This window comes from Ursus maritimus, unplaced genomic scaffold, assembly GCF_017311325.1.
Source record: "Ursus maritimus isolate PB19 unplaced genomic scaffold, ASM1731132v1 scaffold_12, whole genome shotgun sequence".
Classification (NCBI taxonomy): Eukaryota; Metazoa; Chordata; class Mammalia; order Carnivora; family Ursidae; genus Ursus; species Ursus maritimus.
In genome coordinates, this window is record NW_024423564.1 from 14,922,447 (window position 1) to 14,939,094 (window position 16,648).

Genomic DNA, 16,648 nt, shown 5'->3' on the forward strand with positions numbered 1-16,648 from the left:
TGCCGAGCGCAGAGCCCAATGCAGAGCTTGATCTCATGACCTGGAGATCATGACCTGAGCTGAAACTAAGAGTCAGATGTTTAACCAACTGCACCACCCAGGCACCTCAGATTCCTCAGAATCTTTATATACTTCTCTGGATCTCTATTTGATAGTATCCCTCAATGGCTGATACCCCAAAATGAACATTAATTCTTTATAAGCTATGTATATAGAACAGCATATACTTCCCCAAACGACTTCCCTATAAATTTTACTTAGGGTCTCTGTGTTATTGTCATCCTTAGCAAAGCTACAACAGATCCTCTCTCCAAATACCTGCATTCTTTCAATAAATATTTATAAACTGCCTACTGTGCAAGACTTAGTGATACAAGAGTGAATATTAACTTACTGCTGTAAATGGCATTAATAATATTACAACAACAACTATTACAACTATCCAGTAATGAGACTGAATTTTGAGGACTTCCTACTGGAATGTCACACCTCAGGGGGAAAAGAGTGTATGCGTAAAACACAAGTACTATGTTTCTTATGTTTGATATACAATAATATGGGGCAAATCTAGTGAGGACAGGTCTAGTGACCTGTTTAGTGGTGTCACACATGGGAACCAATTTTCTGAGACTAGCATTCGGAAGAAGTCATACCATATATATTTACCCACAATTTTGTTAAAACATAAAAATGAGAAACCATATAACATAAAATTTGAAAGGCAGCAGAATTTAGTGATCAAGAGTGTACCCTACCTCCCAGCTCTGCTGTTTATTAACTGTATAACTTTCAATGCCTCTTTGTACTTCTGTTTCCTCAGGTATAAAATGAGAGTAATAGCAGCAATAATGTAATAACAGTACCTTCCTACTAAGGGTATTCTGAGGATATAAAGGCTTAGAAAAATTTCTGGCACATGGGAAAAGTGTACAAAAAATGTTAGCTATCATTATTACAATACTGTATTATGTGAATAGATGACCCCATTTCTGGTCAGGGTATAAAGAAGTCTGTAACACATAGTCAATGGGGGAAAGCTGAAAGCTTTCTCTTTAGGATTAGGAACAAGACAAGGATGTCCTCTCTTACCACCTGTATTCCACATAGTACTGAAAGTCCTAGCCACAGCAGTCAGACAAGAAATAAAAGGCATTCAAATTGGTAAGGAAGAAGTAAAATGTCACTATTTGCAGATGACATGATACAATATACAGAAAACCCTGAAGATTCCACCAAAAAACTACCAGAACTGATAAATGAATTCAGTAAATTTGCAGGATACAAAATCGATAGAGAGGGACCTGTTGCATTTAAATACACTAATAATGAAAAAGGAAACTAAGAAAATCTCATTTACAACTGCACCCAACAAAAAAATACCTAGGAATAAACTTAACCACAGGGGTGAGAGAACTGTATTCTGAAAACTATAAAACAATGATGAAAGAAATTGAAGATGATACAAACAAATGGAAAGACATTCCATGCTCATGGATTGATAGAAAAAATATTGTTAAAATGTCCATACTACACAAAGCCATTGACAGATTTAATACAATTCCTATCGAAATAGCAACAGCATTTTTCACAGGACTGGAACCACAAATGACCGTGAATAGCCAAAGGAATCTCGAAAAGAAGAACAAAACTGGAGATATCACAATCCCAGATGCCACGATATACTACAAATCTGCAGTAATCAAAACAGTATGATATTGGCACAAAAACAGACAAATCAATGGGACAATATCGAGAGCCCAGAAATAAACCCATGATTATTTGGTCAATTAATCTTCAACAAAGGAGGCAAAAATATGCAATAGGAAAAAGTCTCTTCAACAAATGGTCAAACTGGACTACATACAAAAGAATGAAATGGAACCATTTTCTTATACCATACACAAAAATAAACTCAAAATGGACTAGAAACCCAAATGTGAGACCTGAAACCATAAAAATCCTAGAAGAGTGCACAGGCAGTAATTTCTCTGACATCAACTGTGGCAACATTTTTATAGACTGTCTCCTAAGGCAAGGGAAACAAAAGCAAAAATAAACTATTGGGATTATATCAAAATAAAAAGCTTTTGCACAGCAAAGAAAACAAATCAACCCAACAAAAGACAATGTACTGAATGGAAAAAAGATATCTGCAAATAATATATCTGATAAGGGGGTTAATACTCAAAATATATAAAGAACTCATACAGCTCAATTACCACGCCCCAATAATCCAATTAAAATAGGCAGAAGACATGAACAGATAATTCTTCAAAGAACATACAGATGGCCAACAGACACATGAAAAGACACTAAACATCAGTCATCATCAGGGAAATGCAAATCAAAACCACAATAAGATATCACATCACACCCACCAAAATGGCTAAAATCAAAAACACAAGAAACGAGTATTGGAGAGGATGTGGAGAAAAAGGAACCCTTGTGCACTGCTGGTAGGAATGCAAACTGGTGCAGCAAGACAGTATAGAGGTTCCTCAAAAAATTACGACAGAACTACCATATGATCTAGTTATCACACTACTACTGGATATTCACCCAAAGAATATGAGAACACTAATTTGAAAGGATATATGCACCCTTAGGTTTACTGCAGCATTATTTACAATAGCCAAATTATGGAAGCAGCCCAAAAGTGTCCATCAATTGATGAATGGATAAAGAAGATGTGTATGTGTGTGCTATAAAAAAGAATGAAATTTTGCCATGTGCAGCAACATGGATGGATCTAGGCAGTATAATGTGAAATAAGTCAGTCAGGAAAAGACAAACACTATATGATTTCACTCATATATGGAATTTAAGAAATGAAACAATGAACAAAGAAAAAAGAGTCAAAAAATCAAAGTCTTAAATATAGAGAATAAACTAGTGGTTACTGAGGGGAGGTGGGTGGGGAAATGGGTGAAACAGGTGATGGGCATTAAGAGTGCACTTATCATGATGAGCACTGAGTAATGTATAGACTTGTTGAAGCACTATATCCTATACCTGAAACTAATATAACACTATATGCTAATTATACTGGAATTAAAAAATAAATAAGTAAAAAAAAAAAAAAGAATTCTGTGATGGGCGGGGGAGTCCAAGATGGGAGCCTAGGAAGATCCTGAACTCACCTCCTCCCACAGATATACCAAATCTATAGCTACATATGGATCATTTCTCTCTGATAAAGATCTAAAAACTAGATGAAGTACTCTCTAAAACAAAGGAAAAAGGACCACATCAAGATAGGTAGGAGAGGCAGAGACACAGTCTCACACACAAAAAAAAACCCCAAAAGCCATTCCTGGTGTGGTGACACAGAGTAGGGAGGGCTCTCACCAGAGGGATACTTCTTCTGGAGGAGTCAGGGGTTGGTGCTATACAATGGGCCCCAGTCCCTGGGATCTGAACCATGAAGACGAGCCCCCAGAATGTCTGGCCTGTAAAACCAATAGGTCTGATGTCTGGGGGTCCCAAAGGGCTACAGGAAACTGGGATTCCCTTCTTGGAGGGCTCATGTACAGTCTCACTCACTCTAAGACCCAGTGAAAAAACAGCAGTCTGAAAAGAGGCAAGGTTTTGTGTGGGAGAGATTCATTTGCTCATCTGGGGGTATTGGCTAGAGGAGTAGGGGACAGTTTAGATGCTTCCCAGATATGGAGGCACTGATAGACACCACTGTTGTACTCTCCACACCGCCTACTAGCATAGGTGGGTGACCTTGGATGTGGTACCCGCTCACTGTCTTGCTGAGATGGGTCGGGTGAGCAGTCATGGCACCTGCTGAGACCAGAAAGCATAAACAGTTGTGGAGTTCTCCTGCTCCCTAGCTAAAGTCTGCCAGCACTGGCTGTTGCAACCCATTCCCTCCACCCCTTCCTGGCTGGGGCTGGTAAGTGTGAGTAGTTGGGGCATCCTCCCACTCCCAAGCCTAAAGTCAGTGCAGGCACACAGACAAGGCACTCACTCTCTTGCTACATTGCTGAATACTACCACTGCAGGAAGTCAAGACATTTTCCCATTGCTTTTCTAAAGCTAGGGAGTGTGTCCAACCCCCTACACCTTCCAGCTCCTTTACTAAAACCAGTGACCATGTGCCATCCATACAGGGTACCTCTGTGGATTGTCTGACCCTGGTGGCCAAGAGGATTGGTATTCTAGAGCTCCACAGGACTATAATAGTCCAAAAGACAGCTCTTGTTAGGCCACCATGCCCTGGGCACTACAAAGACAGAAGACTGAAACACAACCCTAGTCTTCCTGTGAAAAAGGCCTATTTACTTAGCCTGGAGCTTCAGCCTGAGTGATAGGCTTTAGGTTTCCCACACATCTAGAGGCTAAGGAGGCATATCCAGGGAACATAAGCAGGGAAATACATCCTTGTGCATCCCACTAGCCTTGCTATGGCTCAACGAGTCTTCCCAGATTTTTGCAACTGTTGCCCAGGGGGTTCCTCAAGATCTCCTGGTCTGGAGGCTAACAGAGATTATGACTGTGGCTCCATAGGATTTTGCAAACTTTAAAAGCTTTAAAACTTTAAGTTTAAAAACTTTGAAAGCTCCTGCCTGAGGATCTGGCTTCTAAACTAGGTGCTAAATGAGAACCCTCCCCTTGGATCACTAATAGGTCTTGGTACAACCTCAACAACAGGGGCTTATCAAGAATACATCAGGTGGCTTAGATAATCACAAAGGTTAGAGAGACAGCCAACAGTTAGGGCAATGTTGAATGAGAAGGAGCATCACTTACACAAGGCCACTCCTTCAAGATAGAGAGGTAGCTATTTCACTAATACATAGAAACAAACACAGACAGTCAAGTAAAATAAGGAAACAAAGGAACATGCTCCAAATACAACAACAAGACAAAACCTCAGAAAAAGGCCTTAATGATATAGGGATAAGTAATCCACCTGATAAAAAAATTAAAGTAATGGTCATAAAAATGCTCACCAAACTCTAGAGAAGAATGGATGAACACAGTAAGAATATCAACAAAAACACAGGAAATGTAAAAAAAAAAAAAAAAAAAAAAAGGTACCAAACAGAAGTCACAGAGCTGAAGAATATAATAGCTGAACTGAAAAATATACCACAGAGGTTCAACAGTATACTGGATGAAGCAGAACTATGGATCAGTGAGCCGGAAGATAAAGAAATGCAACTCACCCAGACAGATCAGAGAACAGAAACAAAAACTTTAAAAATGAAGATAATTTAAGGAATATCGAGGAAAACATCAAGTGAAATAATACTTGTGTTTTAGGGGTCCCACAAGGGGAAGAGACAGAATAAGAGGCAGAACACTTACTTGAAGAACTATGGCTGAACACTTCCCTCACCTAGGGAAGGAAACAGATATGCAGGTCCAGGAGGCCCAGAGTTCCAAATACAATGAACCCAGAGAGCTACCAAGACACATAATGATTAAAATGTCAAAAGCTAAAGAGAGAATCTTAGAAGCTGCAAGAGAAAAACAAAATTGTTATGTATAAGGGAAACCCCATAAGGCTATCAGCAGAAACTTCGCAGGTCAGAAGGCAGTAGCATGAGATATCAAAGGGCTGAAAGGAAAAAAACTTCTGACCAAGAATAATCCTCCGGCCAAGGTTATCATAAAGATTTGAAGGTGAGATAAAGAGTTTTCCAGGCAAGCAAAGTGAAAGTTCATCACTACTAAACTGGCCGTACAAGAAATATTAAAGAGACTTCTTTAAGCTGAAAAGAAATAGATAATAAAACATATGAAAGTAAAAATCTCACTGGAAAAGGTAAATATACAGTAAAGGTAGTGGATTAAAAAATTATAAAGCTATTAAAAGACCAAAGGACAAAAGTAGGAAAATTAACTAAAATTACAAGAATTAGTTAAGGGATACATAAAATTAAAAGATGTAAAAAGTGACACCAAAAACATACAACATGGCAGGGGAGAATGAGAGTGTAGGGTTTTGAACGTGTTCAAATTTAAGTTGCTTTCAATTTAAAATAGACTGCTATATACATAGGATGATATATGTGAGCCTCATGGTATCCACAAAGCAAAAACTTATGATAAATACCAAAAGAAAATGAGAAAGGGATCTAAACACAATAATAAAGAAAGTCATCAAATCACAAGGGAAAAAAGAGACAAGAAAAGAAAAGAGGAACTACAAACAGCAGAAAACAATGAACAAACAAAATGGCTGTAAGTACATACCTATCAATAATCACTTTAAATGTAAGTGGACTAAATATTCCAATCAAGAGACACAGAGTGGATGATTAGCTTAAGAAATAAGACACATCTATATACTATCTACAGGAGACTCACTTCAGAAGGGCACACAGAGACTGAAAGTGAAGGGATAGAAAAAGATGTTCCATGAAAATGTAAACAAAAAGAAAGCTGGTGTAGCTATACTCACTTTGGATAAAATGAACTTTAAAACAGCCTATTTATAACAAAAATGATTAAGGGCGCAAACCAGCAAGAAGATACAACATTTATAAACATAAATGCACCCAACATAGAAGCACCATAATATTGAAAGCAAATATTAACAGACCTGAAGAGAGAAACTGATAGCAATACAATATAGTAAGGAATTTACTTACATCACCACATTTACTTACACCCCACTTACATGAATGGATAGATCACTCAGATAGAAAATCAATAAGGAAATATTAGCCTTAAATGACACATTAGACCAGATGGACTTAACAGATATATACAGAACATTCCATCCAAAAACATCTGAATATGCACTCTTCTCAAGTACATGTGAAACATTCTCCAGGATCAATCACATTTTAGGCTACAAAACAAGTCTCAGTAAATTCAAGACTGAAATAATATCATGCATCTTTCTGACTACAATGGTATGAAACTAGAAATCACTTATAAGAAAAAAACTGGAAAAACTACAAGTACACAGAGATTAAGCAACAGGTTACTGAACAACTATCAGGTCACTGAAGAAATCAAAGGAGAAATAAGAAAATATCTACAGATTAATGAAAACAGAAATACAACATACCAAAATCTATGTGATACAGTAAAAGCTGTACAGGGAAAGTTCATAGTAATACCTCAAGAAATAAAAGAAACCTTAAATAAACAATTTAACTTTACACTTAATGAAAAAAGAACAAATGAAGCCCAAAGTTAGCAGAAAGAAGGAAATAATAAAGATCAGAATGGAAATAAATGAAATAGAGATTAAAAAGACAAATAGTCAATGAAATTAAGATCTGGTTCTTTGAAAAGGTAAATAAAATTAACAAACCTTTAGCTAGATTCCCCAAGAAAAAAAGAAAGATGGCTTAAATAAATAAAATCAGAAATTAAAAGGGAGGGCCCTTGGGGCTCAGTTGGTTAAGCGTGTGACTCTTGATTTCAGCTTTGGTCATCATCTATGGGTGGTGAGATCAAGCCCCACTTTGGGCTTTGCACTGGGCATGGAGTCTGCTTAAGATTCTCTCTTTCCCCCTCCCTCTGCCCCTCCTCTACCTCCCTCTAAAAAAAAAAATTAAAGGGGATAAGTTACAACTTATATCACAGAAATATAAAGGATCATAATAGGCTACTATGAACAATTATATGCCAACAAATTGTACAACATAGAAGAAATGGATAAATTCCTAGAAATTTAAAATCTTCCAACCCTGAATCACGAGGAAATAGAAACTGAACAGACTAATTACCAGCAAGGAGACTGAATCAATAATCAAAAACCTCCCAATACACAAGAGTTCAGGACCAGATGGCTTCACTGGTAAATTCCACCAAAAATTCAAAGATTAATACCTATCCTTCTCAAACTCTTCAAAATCAAAACAAAACAAAACTGAAGAGGGAAAGCTTCTAAACTAATTTTATGAGGCCAGGATTACCCGGATATCAAAATGAGACAATGACACCATTAAAAAAAAAAAAGAGAGAGAGACAGAGAGAGAATTACAAGCCAGTATCCGTGGTGAACATAAGTGCAAAAATACAAAATATTAGCAAACCAAATTCAACAATATATTAAAAGGATCATATGCCAAGATCGTATGGGATTTATTTCAGGGATTCAGTGATGGTTCAACATTTGCAAATCAATCAACATAATATACACATTAACAAAATGAAAGATAAAAAGCATATAATTAGCTCAACAGACGCAGAAAAAGCATTTGACAAAATTCAACATCTACTTTAAGATAAAAACTCTCAACAAACTGGGTATAAAGGGAATGTACCTGAACATAATAAAGGCCATAAATGACAAAACCACAGCTAATATCATACTCAACAGTGAAAATCTAATATTTTTAGGGGAGGAGGGGCAGTGGGACAGGGAGAGAGAGAATCTTAAGCAGGCTCCATGCCTAATGTGGAGTCCGATGTGGTACTCAATCTCACGACCCTGAGATCATGAACTGGGCTGAAATCAAGAATCAAACACTTAATCTACTGAGCCACCCAGGTACCCATCAACAGTGAAAATCTAAAAGCTTTTCCTCTAAGATCAGGAAGAAGACAAGGATGCCCACTATCCTCATTTTTATTCAACAAAGAATTGGAAGGCCTAGCCACAGCAATTAGGCAAGAAAAAAAGAAATAAAAGGCATACAATTTGAAAATGAAGGTAACTGTCACTATTTACAGATGACATGATACTATAAATAGAAAACCCTAAAGACTGTACCAAAAAGCTGTTAGAACTAGTAAATGAATTCACTAAAGCTGCAGGATGCAAAATTAATATATAAAAATCTGTTGCATTTCTTTTTTTAAAAAAGATTTTATTTATTTATTTAAGAGAGAAAGAGTGAGCGAAGAGAGAGCACAGGCATAGGGAGCAGCAGAGGGAGAGGGAGAAGAAGACCTCCTGTTGAGCAGGGAGCCCAATGTGGGGCTTGATCCCAGGACCATGGGATCATGACCTGAGCTTAACTGACTGAGCCACCTACGCACCCCAAAATTTGTTGCATTTCTCTACACCAATAACTAAGTAGCAGAAAGAGACATCAGGAAAAATCATCCCATTTATAATTGTATAAAAAAGAATAAAATACCTAGGAATAAATTTAACAAAGGAGGTGAGTGACTTATACACTGAAAAAGTATAAGACACTGATGAAAGAAACTGAAGATGATGTAAATAAATGGAAATATGTTCTGGGCTCATGGACTAGAAGAATTAATATTGTTTAAATGTCCCTACTACTCAAAGCAATCTACATATTCAATGCAATCCCTATTAAAATTCTAGTGACCTTTGTCACAGAACTTAAATAATTCTAAAATTTGTATGGAACCACAAAAGACCCCAAATACCCAAAACAATAATATTGAGAAAGAAGAACAAAGCCAAAAGTATCACACCACCTGATTTCAAACTATACTACAAAGCTGTGGTAATCAAAACACTATGACATTGACATAAAACCAGATTTACAGATCAGTGAAACAGAATAGAGAGCCCAGAAATAAACCCATGCACATGTGTTCAATTAATTTAGGACAAAGTAGGCAAGAATATACAATGGGAAAAGGACACTCCAACAAATGGTGTTCAGAAAACCGGACATGCAAAAAAATCAAACACAATGTGCAGTGAACTAAAATCTTGAAAACATGAAGACCTATTCTGGCCAAAGAGAAGAAATCCCTTTAGCTTGTTTACAAAGTAAAAGATCCAATACACAGATGTGCTCATTAGCTTCCCAGACACTATGAGTACAAAAAAAGATGAACAAAATAAGGCAAACTTGGGAATCCTAAAAATACAGGAAATTTTTCTTCTTATTCCTTTATTAAAGCAGACCAGAAATGAAACCTGTTCTGACAGTCTTAACAAACCTCAAAAGAGATTAAATGCTTTTACAAAGGAAGCAAGTACTTAAAAGACTTAAATAGTGTAATTTTCTGTTCTTTTGAAAGATTCAAAAATATTTCATTAGGCAATAATTTGGTTTCAGTTTATTAGATTTTAATCATACGATGTATTTTCTGAATGCTTTGTTAACTATGGTATGTAAACCCTGATAATTTAAATAACATTTATTACAAATAAACACCTTCTAGTCATATTTTTTCTAACCTCTTCACTAAACACACTTTTCTAGCAAAAACTGGATCCTTGTAAAATTAATTGTCACTACTAATCTTTAAAAGGGCAAAACGGGTAAGGAAATTCTAGATGAAAAGTTCAGTAAGCAGGCTTACTTACAAGAGACCAGAATCTAAGAAACCCACAATAACTATGTCTCCAACTGCTTATCAGGCTCACTGTCACCTCAATGTGGTGTGTCCAACATATAACCTGCCTCCTATCCTCTCCCACAATATACTATCAACAAATATACCTCACATATACCATGATATACCTCAACAAAACAATAAAACAAAGACTCTGCTTGACTTCCTTACCTTACTCTGTCATGTCTTCAAGGCATTTGTCATAATATTATTATTTTATCAGCCACTTAGATGAAAAACCTCCAAGTTCAGGTTCTTGTTAGCTCCTGCCTGGGTTATTTTAACAGACTCCTAATTTGTCTCCCCATTTCTCATCTATCCGCACTTGAATCTGACAAACAGCAACGAGCTAGCCAGCTTAAATAGCACTTTAATCGCAATACAACTTAGTGCAAGAATCTCAAATTGACTTTTATCCTATGAGCAGTGGAAAACTATTCAAAGTCTTTATCTTCTGCTTCTGTTCAATGTGAACTCTCTCTGCAGTCAGGCTGATCTATCACCAGTTCCTACTGATGACCTGTTCAAGCTGTCCTCTCGCCCTCACTTCTTTGTTAATGCAAATTCATCCACCCAGCACGCTCAACTGAAAAGCTACTGTGGTTTTTCAGTAACCATTACAGCTGCAAATAAATTCTTTACCTGCAGAATTTCAACAACACTCACATATTGTGTGACCCATTGATTAGGCACTAAATCATACTGTCTCCTACTGTCGAATAATTATACATCTGTGATCTAATTTCATTAAGTAGAGCTAATTCCCTTTGGGCTTTTATATTTGTTGTGCTTCTTGGAGCCCCTGCCACACAGCTTGAAACCTGGTAAATGCTCAGTTAACATTTGGTGAGCAATGAGTGATCTGCCTCTTTTAGTTTCTGATTAAAGCCAAATATATTTATAATTTGCAATGTACCTCTAAAGCTTTTCTCTAAAAAATGAATTATTATTTTAGGTACATTCATGCTCAGGGATCCCCAAGAACATCCCCAGGTTGAGGGATCCATTAGGAAGACTCATAGGACTCAGCATATAGTTGTATTCATGTCAACGTTAGTTTTTTTTTTTTTTTTTAAATAATCTCTACACCTAACATGGGGCTCAAACTCACAACCACGAGATCAAGAGTTGCATGCTCTACCAACTGAGCCAGCCAGGAGTCCCACGTCTAACATTTATTATAGCGAAAGGATACAAACCAGAATCAGTAAAGCTAAAAGGTCCATGGAACCAAAGTTGTGGGAAACCAAGTGGAAAGCTTCTAAGAGTCCTCTCCCAGTAGAGTCACCCAGCATCAAATAACAGCAACACATGTTATCTACCAAGGAAGCACATTTGGGGGCTGGTCATATAGGCACTCTCCCCCTGGCACAGACCAAAATTCCAGACTCCTAGAAAGTATTCAGCATAAATCATATTGTTGGTAGTCTAGGCATGGTGAGACACTCCAAAGTTTTACATCAGTGTAGGCAACTGGTGACCATTCGAGTTCTCAGATGCCAGCAAATACATTGTAAACAGGCCTTTCTAAGAAAAGTAGTGTTGGGCCTGCTGTGTTAACCCTTTTCTATGTAATTTCATATTTTTATGGGAGAAATGTTATAGTGTTAGCCATATTTGATTTATAAGAGGCATATAAAGCATTTTTGGTTTGTTTGGGGGTTTCTTTTGGTTGGCAAAAGGGTTTGTTATTTTAAAGATTTAAGATTTAAATAATTTATTTCTTTTAGAGGGGGAGGAGCAGAGTGGGTAGACAAGGAGACTCCACACTGAGCGTGGAGCCAGATCGGGGCTTGAACTCAGGACCCTGAGATCATGACCTGAGCCAAAATCAAGAGTGGGACACAACCGACTGAGCCACCCAGGCACCCCTTATTTTTGAAAAAATTAAAATTTGGCATTTAATCAGAGATGCAATGCCTCAACTGGCATCCAAGAATTAAAAGTTACGCAATTTAAAAATAATTCACATCCTTTAGGTGTTTCAAGTCTTTTTTTCCTTATAAAATGAGGTATCTTTTTCAAACCAACACTTTTGTAATTGTCAGGATAAAGGAATTAAGTATGACTATTGTAAAGGAAGCAAACCCTCTTGGACAAGCTCCTTGTCTTCTCTTTAAATGTTGATTGGGTGTGGACACCTGGGTGGCTCAGTTGGTTAAGTGTCTGCTTTCTGCTCAGGTCATGATCCCAGGGTCCTGGGATTAAGTCCCACAACGGGGCTCCTTGCTTGGCAAGGAGCCTGCTTCTCCCTCTGCCTGCCGCTCCCCCTGCTTGTGCGCGCTCTCCCTCTGACAAATAAAGCTTTTAAAAAAGATGCTGATTGGGTGCTAGAGCACTGTGATAGCTGATTTCGGTACATCATCTTACTAAATCCTCACAACAACCCTATATGCCAGTGATGGTTTGGTTTATCATGGTGGAGTTGGGATTTAGGCTCAGATTTGCCTCGTTCTAAATCCTTGTTCTTAGCTTTACACCAACCACCTCTACCTAACAAGGCACAGGCTCCTTATTATGAATCATTTCCCTCCAAACTGTAGGGGTTTTCGTTTGTTTGTTTGGCTATATAGAGCATTCTTCTTTTTTTTTTTAAATTTTATTTATTTATTTGACAGAGAGAGACAGCCAGCAAGAGAGGGAACACAAGCAGGGAAGTGGGAGAGCCTGACATGGGGCTTGATCCCAGGACCCCGGGGACCACGCCCTGAGCCGAAGGCAGACGCTCAACGACTGAGCCACCCAGGCGCCCCTAGAGCACTATTCTCAACCTTACTGATTTTCATTAAGGCCACATTTTGTTGGAAGAGAAAGGGGTAAGCTGAACCCAGGATTTTTTTGCCTTTCCAACTCTTGCAAATTAGAAATAAAATTATACCCCTTGCTTGTTAAAATCTTTAGGAAGCTCCCCATTCAGCACAGCACATAATTTTCTCCTTCATCTGGCATCAATCTGTTTGAAATTAGGCAGACCTGTATCAAGATCTTGACATTTTACTTATCAGATCTGCAGGCCTTGGGAAAGTTAAGCTTTCTGAGTCTCAGTTTATTCATCCACAAAATGGGAATCCCTACCTCACAGCTTTGCTATGAGAATGAAATAAGATAATATACTTAAAGGACCTAACCTATTCATATTTGCTGAATAAATGACTGCCTGCAAAACTGGAATAACTGATTTGTGAGTAGCAAGCCAAGTCAATAATCTGAGGGAGAAAAAGGTAAGAGAGAGGTACCCTAACCACCAGGTGTCACCACCGACCAGGAAGAGCTGGTCTAACTGCCAGAAGTGGCGGGGTGGGACCCTGCAGCAAACAGGGTAAGACAGTCATTTGCACCTACAGGACATTCAATTGGTTTTGGCTTTTCCACACTTTAAGAGCTGGTACAATATTTGCTGCACCATTTCAAGTTACACTGTTCTCTTACCAGTGTGTTAAAAATGATTGTTGTGCAATTAATTAGCTGAATAGCCACAAAAGATTTGGCCGCACAGTTTAATCTTAAAAAGTATCCTTGGCTAACTGTTTTTTAATTCTGAAAGTCGATAATGCTTTATACATCCTTTGCTTTGGCCAAATAGCCATTTACATTTTCTGGCTTCTATAGGCTTCAGCGTTGCCACCACAGACAATTTTCTGACCCCAATCACATAACCCATTGACCTTATTTACTTTACACTAATAGGGATGACAGGTAAAAAGAAAGCAGAATATTTTTAGGGTAAAAATAAAGTCTATGAGCAGTAAATTTAAGCAAAATAAGCATTAACTGTTAACCTCTTCCCTTGATCTCAGGCACTTAAAAATTCATTTTAAAAAATTCTGTAAATTTCCTATTTTCTTAAGGAACACTTACCTACTTACCTAAGGGTAAATCTGTCAACCTACCAAATAGACATTACGCGACTCAAGGAACAAACACTATCACCCTTGGCTCCATTCTGTAACCTGCCAATGACTCTCCCTGAGAGCGCCCAAGGGCTCTTTTCAAAATGAGGGCAGGTCTGGGCTCTCCTTCTGGTTCTAAGTCCTTCACACTGAGAGCCACTAGCGGCCACCTCAAGACTGGTAACTCAGTGAGTGTTACCCCGTAACTGGAGACGCCGCTCTCCGATGAGGCGGACTGTTGTCTCATCTGCCAGGGAACGCTTGACTCAAGTCAAGCCTGACCGGGCCTAGCCTGGCCGCATCCTGAGCTTCGGAGCCCCCGAGTAAGCAACAAGAGAGAAGGAGTTACCCTGAGCACAGGTTTCCGTTCAGAGCCAGGGCTCTTGGAACTCAAGCAGTTTGGGTTCTTTCGGGTTTTGTTTTAACAATTCAAGTTCCACTTTGCATTTCGCAAATATGGAAACGTCTTAAGAGAAAACAGAAGTATTCCCTCCCCTCTGGCCATTGCTCTCATTCCTAGAGAATTTAGGAGGGAAGAGCAGATACCAGGAACCATCTGGAATCAGGAGAGCCGGAGCCAAGCCCAGCTGAGATGGATCCATTTGCGAAGCACTTTGTGCAGATCAATAAACTCCTGACTGATTTCAGACTGGTCCCTAGAGAAAGAGAAGCGCGCGAGGCTGGCCTTCCCCCTGGAGTAAATGGGCCAAGGAATGACAAGCTGCCCATCGAAGAAACCCCTGCGGGGCAGGCGCGGGCGCAGCGGCTCGTGGGGCGCGGAGGGCGCGTTACCTGGGGGACTCTGCGGTGAAGCTGCCGCCGTCCAGCAGCCGCATCTTGCAGAACAGGACCCCATTGACGAAGGGCACTGAGGAGAGCTCCTCCAGCTCGAAGTCCACCTTAAACTTAAACTTCTTCTTCTTCATCATCATGAGAGCCAGACGCCGGCGAGCGGGATGCGGGGGCGGCCCCAAGGGGCGCGCGGGCCAGCGCCGCCGCCTCAGCTCGCCGGAGCCCCGTGCCCGCGCAGCCCCATGGCCGGGGCCGCGAGCTGCGCGCGGGGGCGCGGCTGTGGGGACGCCGCGGGCCGGCCGGAGCCGGGGCAGGGGCCGCCGCCGCCGCCGCCTCTCGCGGCAGCCCGGGCCGGAGCGCGGCGGCGCGGACCCCGCCCGCCCGCGAGGAGCGGTCGTGCTGCAGCTCGCCTGGGCTGTGGGCGCCTTTTCGGTGTGCAGCTCGCCGCCGCCGCCGCCGCCCGTCTGAGAGCCGAGTGAGGCAAAGCCTGGAGGACCGCCGCTGCGGCCGCCGCCTCAGCGCCACGGGGCCCGAGGCGCCCCCAGTGGCGGCGGCCAGAGGCGCACCGCGGGGCGGAAGCGGGAGGGCGGGCGAGGAAATTCGGGGCGGGCGGGCGCTTCGCGGGGAAACTGACCCACGACGGCAGTTAGAGCGTCACGCCTCTCTGAGGTTAAAAAAAGACAAGCCCAACCAAAAAGGAGCTTCCTTCTGCAGCTTCCTCTCGGCCTTGTTTCAGTTTTTGCTCCGCCTCCTTTTTCCCCTCCCCCTCCAGTGATTTTTTTTTTTCTCTTGGGTTTGAGAGTCATGGGTTAATAGGGTTAATCAGAATCTCCACGACGTTATTTTCGTCAAATTGAAATCCTAAAACTAAAATTTCCTTTAGGTACTCTAAATTCACAAGCTTCTAATATAAAATGAGGACGTGGTAGGAAAAGGAAAGGGATTAAAATGTGCTGAGGATTGTCCACAATAGCCAAATTGTGGAAGGAAACGAGATGCCCTTCAGCAGGTGACTGGATTAAGAAGTTGTGGTCCATATATACAATGGAATATTACTCAGCTATCAGAAAGAACGAGTTCTCAACATTTGCTGCAACATGGACGGCACTGGAGGAGATAATGCTAAGTGAAATAAATCAAGCAGAGAAAGAATTATCATATGGTTTCTCTCATCTATGGAACATAAGAACTAGGAAGATCGGTAGGGGAAGAAAGGGATAAAGAAAGGGGGGGTGATCAGAAGGGGGAATGAAGCATGAGAGACTGTGGACTCTGGGAAACAAACTGAGGGCTTCAGAGGGGAGGGGAGTGGGAGAATGGGATAGACTGGTGATGGGTAGTAAGGAGGGCACGTATTGGATGGTGCACTGGGTGTTATACGCAACTAATGAATTATCGAACTTTACATCGGAAACCGGGGATGTACTGTATGGTGACTAACATAATATAATAAAAAAACATTAAAATAAAAAAAATAAAAAATAAATAAAGTAAAAAAAAAATAAAAATAAAATGCGCTGAGGGCCTACCAAGTGCCCGGCACTGTACTACTATAGGCATTTTCTCTTATTTATACTTTAATTCCTGTCCCCCAGGATAAAAGAACACAGGAGGGGTTAAAATAATACCTTCCCTTTTAAAATGTGGCTGTCCATGATGGAGAGCTGAAAAGCCTGAAAATAAAGTCTCCCTAAGATGCATAGCAATTACTTTCCATCCGT

General features: G+C 40.1%; 1 protein-coding gene across 1 annotated transcript in view; it reads right to left on the reverse strand.

Moving 5' to 3' along the window:
• The window catches only part of FAM102B (family with sequence similarity 102 member B), an 82,606-nt gene extending 67,498 nt beyond the window's left edge, over window positions 1-15,108 (reverse strand). The window contains exon 1 of the mRNA XM_008704216.2: window positions 14,928-15,108. Coding sequence (XP_008702438.2) covers window positions 14,928-15,067 — 140 coding nt within the window. The 5' untranslated portion in view covers window positions 15,068-15,108. The remainder of the gene's footprint in view (window positions 1-14,927) is intronic.
• Between the last annotated feature and the right edge of the window lie 1,540 nt (window positions 15,109-16,648).